At 40.3% G+C, this 10,573-nt stretch overlaps 1 protein-coding gene across 2 annotated transcripts; it reads left to right on the top strand.

Annotated features, from left to right (window-relative positions):
* On the top strand, positions 1-10,573 carry LOC134618758 (proteolipid protein 2-like). Of its 2 annotated transcripts, XR_010091924.1 has the most exons (6): positions 1-504; positions 7,443-7,598; positions 7,695-7,793; positions 9,529-9,625; positions 9,729-10,117; positions 10,263-10,573. XR_010091924.1 is itself a non-coding variant. In XM_063464315.1 (5 exons), the coding sequence occupies exons 1-5, from the start codon at positions 409-411 to the stop codon at positions 9,740-9,742; spliced, it is 462 nt and encodes a 153-aa protein (XP_063320385.1). In that variant the 5' UTR covers positions 1-408; the 3' UTR covers positions 9,743-10,555. The 2 variants fall into 2 exon arrangements, 1 of the variants encoding a protein (XP_063320385.1); XM_063464315.1 differs by having other exon boundaries at positions 9,729-10,555.

Genomic DNA, 10,573 nt, shown 5'->3' with positions numbered 1-10,573 from the left:
ATAAAGCAAATTTTAACAACCTAAAATGACATAACAAAACATTAAAATAACTTCGGGTAATTGCAGAGAAACAGCTCCCCTTGAGGAAAGCGGTAGCGAGCCAACGCCCGCCGCTGGTTCCTTGTCCCTCCTTCTTTTAGAGTTTCCGCAGAGCTTCTGTGGTCGTGTTGGAGTCCAATCACTGCATTTCATCTAGACCTCTTCTCGGAGAAGTTGATTCATCCGCCTGAGGGGAAAATAACGACTCGCCAGTTTAAGGAAGAGCAACGATAAACCGCACCAGGGCAGCACTCTCTAAACTTTCCTCCACTAAAGAAAGAAAGAAGAACATTTGTTTAACCTGCTCGTAGTTAGGGGTCGAATACACGCAGCACACTGTCTGTTTAGTGAACTTTGATAAAGTACAGAATGGCCGATACAACTGCTTCCTTCTCTCCCAGCTGCGTGGAGAGGCTGAAAAGCTACGTGAATACCCCGAAAGGGTTCACCCTGGCAGCAGAAATAGTAAGTTTGTTCTCACTGTGATATTTGTGTGCAGCTCTGCTGTGATGATCCACGGTTAACGGCTCACAGATATGGCTTTAATATGCTGCGTGTAAAGCTCACTTGTAACTAATCAATAATTTATAGATGGCTAAGTGGATTTATGTTCTGTATCTATTGATTTTTAAATCACTAATGTGTCATTTCCCCTTTGCTCGGTTTTCTTCTATTTTGTTATTCACATTTCTCACTCTAGTCTGTCTACATATATCACACCGGAAACGAAGCGCCCTATAGGACATGTGCACCTTAGCATATGGTCTATAGGTGCACCTTAGCATATGGTACTTCCGGTGGGGAAACTCCAGTAGGGCGCTTCGTTTCCGGTGTGATATTCGCTCCTTGTTTACTGCCGCTTTTTCCAAAACAAGTCAACCAGATGGATGAATCAAGGGGCGATTTACATTTCTCGAGATGTCTTGGGCATTTACAGAATATATATGTAGATGCTGTTCATTGACCTGTCGATATTTTTCCCCCGGGCCTCAGAGCAAAACAGAGAAAGGATTCAAATTCTCAGTATTTGCAAACAGCGGTCCCTCGTTTATCGCGGGTGTTATGTTCTAAAAATAACCAGCGATAGGTGAAATCAAGTAGCCAATTTTATTTTTTGATGATGCAAAACGTTTCGTTGTCAAGTGTGAGTGCATACACTCACAAAATGTTTAGTAACTTCAGATCCCTGCAACAAGCCCAGGTCCAGTTTACTTTGGTGATTTGGACTATTCCATTTTACAGCTGTTGTTACATTTTTTCCTTTATTTCCTGTACAGACCAATGCAATCTATTTGTCATTTCAGGTTGTAGTATTACACAACATTTTCAGATCTAATAGAAATAAAATAAGTTTTTCGTAATTCATTCAATTTATTGTTTTTATTTATAACTGGCATTATTGTTTCATTCTATTATAGAATCTTACAACAAAAAGGCAAAATTGTATTCCATCATGCTTTATTAGCTGCTTCGGTGAAAAACAAATCAACAATGCAAAAAAAAAAAAAAAACGCACTGCAAAACAACATACTGGAAAACAGTTATTCACCATTTGGGCACATATATGCGTGACTTTTCGTGGCTGTTTTGATATCGCTTTCTCTCTTAACCGATCAAATCTCGCTGTGGTAGCAGCTTTAAACTCGGTATGACCCAGGTTGATAGAGGGCGCCCAGTCTGGATCTAGGGCAGGGCGATATGGCCAAAAATATTTATCACGATATAGATTTGAAAATTTGCGATAACGATATAACTGACGATATAATTGACGCAAAACAAAATACAACTCTACAACTTTATTAGTGGGGAAAAAAACCCCAACAAATTCTTTTTGTTTAAACAAGCAGCTGTTTATTTTAATGTGCATTACAGCCATGCAAAATTCAACAGTGGTTATCCTGTTATATACATGGTTATCCATAATCATGTATATCCACAAAACGTAAGAGGTGCTTTGCAACAAAAGTGCAGTGTGCAAAATCAATAAGTCAAATAATAATATTGCACAAACTCTTGAGTAAAAACAAAACAAACAAAAACAGAGATAAATTATGCTACTGCTCCTGGAAGTTTTTCTACATTTCAAGTTTTAAGATTCTTTGTCAGAAACACTAACATGTTCACAGATGCGGGCTTAGGGGAGGACCTTTGACAAGTTACAACATTTCCACCTGTGCTGAACAACCTTTCAGATGCAGAGCTAGCTGCTGGAATGCAGAGGTATTTCCTAGCTAATCTGCTGATGTGGGGAAAGTTTACTGTGTGAACTTTCCACCACGAAAGAGGATCACACTCACTGTCTGCTGGTGGACTATTCACATAACTGCTCAGTTCAGATGATAACCTCTCTGCAGTTACCTCTATCTTGCCACTAACTGGTCCCTTCAAAAAACTCCCGAGACTCTTCTTTAGCTTTTTAACAGCTCCCTGACTTGTTTGGTCACCAGTAGCTGTATGAGGTGTTTCTGAAAAAACTGTGGCTGTGCTACCCTGGTGTGGGACAATTGAATCGGATGACAGGGTGGGTGCAGTTTTCTCTGTGGTGGGGCCGGGTGGCGCTGCTGAACTGGGCCCCGGTCCGGATGGGCCTGGACATTGAGGGCTATCAGGAGGAGCTATGTGCTTACCTGCTGCTCTCTGGCAGGTAGCTCCATGCCCTCCTGGGTTTTAAATGCACCTTAGTACACACATGCATCAACACTACATATGAGCGGGCGGAGGGTGGTTTGGAGTCTTCACACACCCCCGTTCTCTGTTGCCTGTTGGTGCGGGGGGGCTGGGAGGAGGAGTTGGCCGTCCGATTGGGGTCTGGAATGTGGGGCCTCCCTGCTGCTGCAGAGTTGGGGCGGTCTGCTTCTCTCCACCCCAGAGAAAAGGGTAACACTACCTGGGTCTGGGTGCAGTTTCCCCCTCCAGGGGCAAGGGTACCTAGACCTGGGGTGTAGAGTACGCTTGGGGAGTGTGATTGTGTGTACAGTGTCTATTTATGTCTGTCTCCACGTTGGGTGAGTGCTGAGTAATTGCATATGAGAGCATGAGGGTGGGAATGGATGTTTGTATCTGTGTGTGCCCTCTAGCAGATCATTACATGAAGGAACCTGTTAAATACAAGTGCGCACATGCTCACAGGCGTACACACGGGTGCTCACACACACAAACCACCCTTTTTGGCTCCTACCTCAAAGCACACTGTGCGCTGTCGATCTTACGTGCTGCACAATAATATTCAATATTTAGTATTTACTGTTATATTCACATAGATCAGGGGTCAGCAACCTTTAACGCCCAAAGAGCCACTTGGACCCGGTTTCCACGCAAAAGGAAACACTGGGAGCCGCAAATACTTTTTGACATCTAAGGCTACGTCCACACCTGCCCGAATAGATTTGAAAACGGCGTTTTCATCTGAAAACGGCGTTTTCATCTAAAAACGCTCCGCGTCCACACTAGCGTTTTCAGTCGTTTTCACAGAGTCGTGCGTCCACACTGAAACGGATGAAAACGCTTACGCTCCAGTCCTGCGCATGCGCAAAAGCGAGTGAGAATTAAAGAATTTGAAGAAAAGCTATCTGGAGCATGTACAAACTGATATTCATCTTTTTTAAGGCTGTCAAAATTGAGAGCAATCAAAACAACCGCTGTATAATGCACTCCGCTATCTTTGTTTATTTGGTCACATGACTGCATCACATGACTAAAATACGTCATGTTTTAGAAAGTTTGCGTTTTCGTGTGTCCACACTGCCACGGGACAGCTACGTTTTGAAATGTATGCGTTTTCGAGAGCGTTTTCAAACGCACCGCTACGTCCACACGTACACGGGTATTTTTGAAAACGGAGATTTTCCGTTTTCGTTTTAAAAAAATAATCCCGTCCACACGTAAACGCAAAAATGAAGGAAAACGCTGCTAGGAACATGCCAAAGCAACAGGTGGCGATATATTCCTAACCATATAGAAATGTTGGCCAATCAGAAGTCTAGAACCCTCGGTGGGAGATAGTAAACAAAGATGGCGCATAGAAGCAGAACCGAGTCCTATGTGTGGAGGGACAGTAACTGTGTGGGTATGTGTAAGCATTTAAACACTGCAGAGAGTACAATTAACAGTAACAGTATTGTAGAAATTCATTTCACCGAAACAATAACGTGGCGCACAGTGTGACGCCAAAAAGGAGCACCCCTTTGACGCTGCGTTTTTTTTCCGTTTTCCTCGTCCACACGTAAATGCAAAAACGGAGTTTTCGAAAATATCCACCCTGGCAGGCGTTTTTAAAAATCCCCGTTTTCGGTGACCGAAAACGCCGTTTACTTGTGGAGGAAAGGTGCAAACGCATAGAAAAATCTCCGTTTTCAAAAAAAAAAAACGGAGAGAAAACGATGTGTTTTCAAACGAAAACGCATTAGTGTGGACGTAGCCTAAAATGAAGATAACACTTTATATATTGGTTTTTTACCTTCATGCTTTGTGTGAACAACTAAAGTGTGTTGCTTATAAAGTCCATGAAGTGCTACAGAGAAAATTACATTTTATTTATGTAATTAACACATTTTGAACTCTTAAAGAAATATAATAAAAGGAAAGTGAGCGGTGTTTGTTTTTAACATAGTTCACGGTGGAGAATAGCTGCTGACATAATGTGGATCCAAAGATCCATAATTGGCCTATCTGGGGTTGAAAGTCTCGATAAATGCACGGCGTTTCGGTGGGTATACCGGCTTCCGCGAGTGTGACGCTTATTTTGAGCAATGAAAAATAATAAAATATAATTTTATTTTTATATTTCAATATCACAATAATCTTCCAATTTAGAACTACAAGTTAAAAAACAACTAAACACAAATAAAATACACTTCAGCTAAATACTTCTAATTTATTTTCTCAGACCACCCGGAGCCGCACTATAAGGACAAAAGAGCCGCATGCGGCTCCAGAGCCGCAGGTTGCCGACCCCTGGTGTAGGGCCTTGGCCTCAGCCTCCTGACTGCACTACAGAGGCAGCCTGTGCCAGTCTCAGGAACACACGAACTGGCCCAACCGGCTCTTCAGCTTGTTTTGTTGCTTTAATTAATTTATTATGAACAACAATATAAAATTATGCACAAAAGGAATTACTAATGTTAAAAAAAAACACAGTGGTTTTATTTATATATGTTTATATATAAATATATCCGATGGCCCCCAGAGACAAAGCACGTACAAACTCCAAAGCACATTTCTAGCGTTAACTGAACTTCCAAAACAGAGCTACCTAGATCACTTAAATTACACAATTGAAAGCATATGTGTATTGTTTGTGTATTTATACACAAGCACTCATATATATATGTGTATGTATATTCAAATAATTCAAAAAAAATGTTCATTTACCTGTTACTACCACACACCAAATCCGGTCGTTGGTACTTCCTGGCTTGTGTAGCCACTAGGTAACAAAAGCTCAACACTGCGTGTTTTGGAGTTTGTACGTGCTTTGTCTCCATGGGCCACCGTAATTATACTTTTATTTATTCACTCCACATAAAATGTAATAAATAAATCATATAATACAAAAAACAACTATTTACATTTCAACTTTTAACTATTTACATTTTCAGCTTTTTCCTTTTAAACAAATTTAAAGTGAAACAATACAAAACACCTCAAACCACAACACAATTAAATATAAATTACAATATGAAAACAAAAAGAAGATGCATATTCTCTGTCATATGGGCCTGCGTGAATAAACTTTCTGAATCCTTTATCATCCGCAACTGAAAATAGTTGTGGATGAGCACTATACCTTTCTGATGTGATGTTGTTGTCCCTGGCTCTCTTTCTCTCTCTTTCCCTCCGGCTCTGTTCCTGTGCTACTGAGAGTGTAACTACCGCCCCTCCCCCCTCTTCCCAGCGCAAAGCAAAAGGCTCGCGTGCGGAGTGAAGCGGAAAAAAAGTTGTCTCACTCTAATAGTATTTTGTCTAGAAAATAATTTGTTAGCATGAATAGTTGTTGTCATGTGAATGTTGACTTGGAAGTAGTCAAGTGGCTGCTGTAAACAGAATAATGATGGCATACACTCAGAAAAATAAAGGTGCCAACTGGAACCAAAAGTGGTTCTTTAGACTGATGCCATAGAAGAACCTTTTTTGGTGCCACAAAGAACCTTTCAAACAATGGTTCTTTGAAGAAGCATTTCTTTCAGTGGTTCATTGAAGAACCTTTAAAGGTATCATATCAAATATATGTCATATCAAAACAACCCCACACCTGCAGTTGTTTCAGTTTTTCACAGATGTTTCCTGTCAGCTGGTCAACCTCACTCAGGCGGACATCCATATCAGCCAACCAAACGACAAGCTCCTCCCTTTGTGCTTCAAATCCCTCCCACTCTGAGACAAGGATCTGAGAGAGAGAGAAAAGAGTCAATTATAAAGAAAAGAGAAAAGTGAAACCCTTCTCAGAAGGTCTGACTCGCATACCTGCAGTCGACCTGCGATGGACTCCAGTTTGCCGTTCACGTCATCCCAGCGGCGGCCGCACTCCCTCGCCAATGCCAGCAGCAGAGTCTTCAGGGTGCCCTGGAAGAGCAGAGTTAATGTTCGATTCCTCCTGGTCAGGCTGTCCAGCTTAGATTATTGTAACAGTCTTTTTCTTTGTTTGAGCAAAATGAATCTTGACTGTCTCCAGTTAGTCCAGAATGCTGCTGCAAGGCTTTTATCTAAGACACGAAAAAGAGAGCACATTACACCAGTGTTACATTCATTACACTGGCTTCCAGTACATTTTAGAATTCATTTTAAAATCTTGGTACTGACTTTTAAAGCTTTGAATTGTGATGCCCCTGCCTACATTTCTGATCGTTTAGAACCCCACGCTCCCTCTCGCAGCCTGAGATCATCTAATCAAAGGCTGTTGGTAGTCCCACAAACTTGTTTTAAGACCAGAGGTGATAGATCTTTTAGAGCGGTGGCCCCCAGGTTGTAGAATGCTCTCCCTCCATCATTGCGTTACCTTGATTGTATTTATTCTTTTAAAAAGCAGCTTAAGACTCATTTATTTAGATTGGCTTTTAATTAGATTTGTGCTGTATGTTTGATTATTAATGTATTTTATGTATTTCTGTTTTATATTACTGTGAAGCACTTTGTGGTTTTTATCCTGTGAAAAGTGCTATATAAATAAATTGATTTGATTTGATTCATTTACTGTCCAGATGGACGTGACGGCTCTATAGACACAGATTATTTTCTGTTGCTGTGTGACGCTACAAAAATGTGCAGTCCTATCTCAGAGAAATTGCAGCTGATTTTTATACCTGGAAATTCTAACAGGGTAGAGGAATTTACGCAGTGTGGGTGTTGGTTTCCTGTGAAATTTACACTGATATCAAGTCTTCTATTTTCTCTCATCTCTGTCTTAGCTTGTCAGTTTTATCATCATCATCTGCTATGCTTCTTCCTGGTGTGGAGGCTACACTACGTTGCCCATATCTGAGATGACCTTCTCCACGATCTTCTTCGTCATCTTCATGATGGACCTGGACAAGCAGTTCTTAGGGATCAACTGGGTCTGGACTGTGAGTCCACACACACATAAGTACATGCACGCCCTCTGACACATTTCTGTGCTAAATTGCATAATACTTCATCTTTGGCTTCCCTCTTTTGTGCAGGATATGTTTCGTGCTGTGGTTGGTGCCGTCCTCTACATCATCACCTCTCTGATCAATTTGATTGGAGGATCTAGGGATGGAGCTTGTATCACAGGCGCGGTTAGTTAAGCCAGAATGACTCAGCCTGAGTTCTTAACTGCATACTGAATCTGCTCATATTTATTTCTCTGTTTATTTTGACAAGTGATGGCTGTTACCACTGACTAGTTTCGGTGCTGCCAGTTATACATGTGAAAACTGAATGCCTGGTGTTTTTTGTCACTTTTTTTGTGTTGAATATGAAACACCCAGACTTTCTGAAAAAGCAGGCACTCAACATTGAGTAATGTTCATACTGCAATACTTCCTTCCTTTTTGACTACAACTGTAGACTGTGACTTATTACCTTACTTTAGCTCATTCAAAAATTTCTAAGACAGAAAAAAATCCCGATATAACATTGAATCCACATTTCAATTAGTTTGAATGTTAGTTTATTGTTGCCAAAAACAGGACATGGTGATGACTGGAAATCAGTCTGAAACAGCTAACGAGCAGCATTAGAGTGCGTTGGGAGTCAGAGGAGGAAAGGCGTAGCTGCACACAAAATTGGTGCCTACAGCCACTAATTATATTAACAGTGTAACGGCGTTATTAAAAGGCTTCGCAATGAACACAGAACAGAGTACACCAGTTGCCAGTCTGGGTTCAAAAACTCATTTGATATCAGACTCTGTGGTGTCATAACTGTATACACACTGTAGAGAAACATATTTTTACAAAATGTAACAAAAATGTAAAAAAAACCCAACAACCCCATTTTAAAGTTGCTTTATCATTAGCTTTTGCCTTTGAGCAGGATACACCTGTAACCTTTAAAAACTTTGCATGCAAGTTGCAGATATGTGGTGTCCTGTCCAGTATGATGTCATGCTTATATCATATGTCACAAGCATGATAGGGACCCAGGGAATTTGATAAACCTTTAAGAAGATGGGAGTTAATGTAGTTTTTTGCCATATACTACTGGATGTACTGACAACTGTCACTGTATTACTTTGGTCATGAGGTCTGGCTGAACATACTGCTGCTCTCACTGAAAACACTCAGTGCAGATTCACAAATCCTCAGATGAACAATGAGCAATTTTGACAAGTCCCTTTGAGTGAGAGAAGTTGATCATTCACTTATATAAAAGATGGACACAGCTTGTGGGCCTGAAAAGTGAAGCCAAAGCAGAAGTGTCTCAAACCTGCATTCTTTGTAATGACCAGCAGGTGGCAATTCTTTTTGGTTATAGAGATATCAGGCTATATGGATGATCTCAGTAAACACTTTGATGAGATGGAAAGGGCAGTGCAGCTTATAGTATGTGGAAGTGTTAATACAGTTAATTTCTTACTGGAAAACTGAAAATAATGCATGAACAAAATGGTAAGAGTGAGCCTGTAACTGTTTCACAATCTCTGTTTCCTTTTACACTGAATCAGAGGACATTAAATATTATTTTGTCAGTTTTTGAAAGATTTTGTTTACTATTTATCAGTTTACTTTTTAAAAAATGAACTAAGTGGGCTTGTTATGCTCCTAATGACAGTAGATTTTCTGTATGTTAAAGATAAATTTCACATCTCATTTATGTATTATTCACGTGTTTAGTCCCAAACATGTGCTTTGCAACTATATATCAGGCACAAGCCTGTCCCCACATTCTTCTTCATGAGTCTTAACCAAAATGTCTAATGGTGTGAAGAGCACAAAGTCTTCTGGCACTTAACTTTAACAAAATACTGATAATTTATTTAGACTGTATTTGTGTTAGTTGTGATTCTGATTGTCATTTCTTGCTTCTTAGGTGTTAGGGTTGTTCGCTGGGCTGATATTTGCATACGACAGCTACACAATCTACCTCCAAATCCAAAGTAACAGACAGCACCCAGCAGCTCCAACTGGTGAGAAAAACACAGTTTTTATTAATGCATTCAAAACGCGTTCTTGGCTTTATTTGATATGTGCAACTTTCTCTAATGTCTTGACTGTTTTTGTTTTTAACAGATGGCAAAGTTTAAATGTTCTCAGACAGAAATACTTCTGTCAAGAACACAGAAGAACCAAAAGCAGTCATTTGGGCAAAGGTTAACAGAGGAGCGGGTCAGAGAGGAGGATGGACAGTAAAATGAGCAAGTCACAGTTTAATAAATGCTGCTGCATGGCCTGAACAGATGAAATGTATCTTAAAGAATGAAGCCAGAGAAGAAGATGGCATAGCCTTAATGAGGGGTGCTGGCATCTGTCTGTATGTCTACTCCATGAGGGATTCCCCTCTCAAACTTTTATTCCAACCAGAGTAAAACGGGAAAGATTATGAAAGAGCGACCTAGCACTCAAAGAATCCTCAACCAGTGCTTCTGAGATAATTCCATAACAGCAAAGACGCTGGTAAAGTATAACCTCTTGGGGGATAAAAAGCTTTTTAAAACATTATTTTGGGGGCAGCAAACTCATAAAGCACTCTTTTTTCCAGGTGTCCCCTAAATCACTGAAATAAGAGTTCATTTTCATAATCCTTTAAATATCTCCCCATATAAGTGCCCAATGGTCTTATCAAGATGCCAAATGGCCAGACTTGCTTCTAGGAGGACTTTGGATGATGTCATCATGCAACTTGTCTAATACACTTGTCTACTGTTAATGGACTGCTGTAGTAAATAGTAACTGTGTTATTTGGACTTCAGAAGCAACTGACACAGAGGTGGTGCTTTTTGAATCATTTAATATTATAAATTTCTTCTTGAGGGACTTTTTTTGTACTTTCTCAGCTGGTTAAACCTTTGCTTTTCTGTTATTCAATAGTGTTCTGTGTGTTTTACAGTGCCTTAAAAGTCTTATACAGAGTAACC

This window comes from Pelmatolapia mariae, linkage group LG20 (genome assembly GCF_036321145.2).
Source record: "Pelmatolapia mariae isolate MD_Pm_ZW linkage group LG20, Pm_UMD_F_2, whole genome shotgun sequence".
NCBI classification, from domain to species: Eukaryota; Metazoa; Chordata; class Actinopteri; order Cichliformes; family Cichlidae; genus Pelmatolapia; species Pelmatolapia mariae.
The sequence above is the reverse complement of the archived record's forward strand: the minus strand, read 5'-3'. Positions and strand labels throughout refer to the sequence as shown.

Bases quoted from the DNA above. Each gene is read 5' to 3' on its own strand.
- LOC134618758 (XM_063464315.1), top strand. From the start codon at position 409: ATGGCCGATACAACTGCTTCCTTCTCTCCCAGCTGCGTGGAGAGGCTG. The intron at 505-7,442 runs GTAAGTTTGTTC...TCTCTGTCTTAG, and splicing joins TCACCCTGGCAGCAGAAATA to CTTGTCAGTTTTATCATCAT. The intron at 7,794-9,528 runs GTTAGTTAAGCC...CTTGCTTCTTAG, and splicing joins GAGCTTGTATCACAGGCGCG to GTGTTAGGGTTGTTCGCTGG.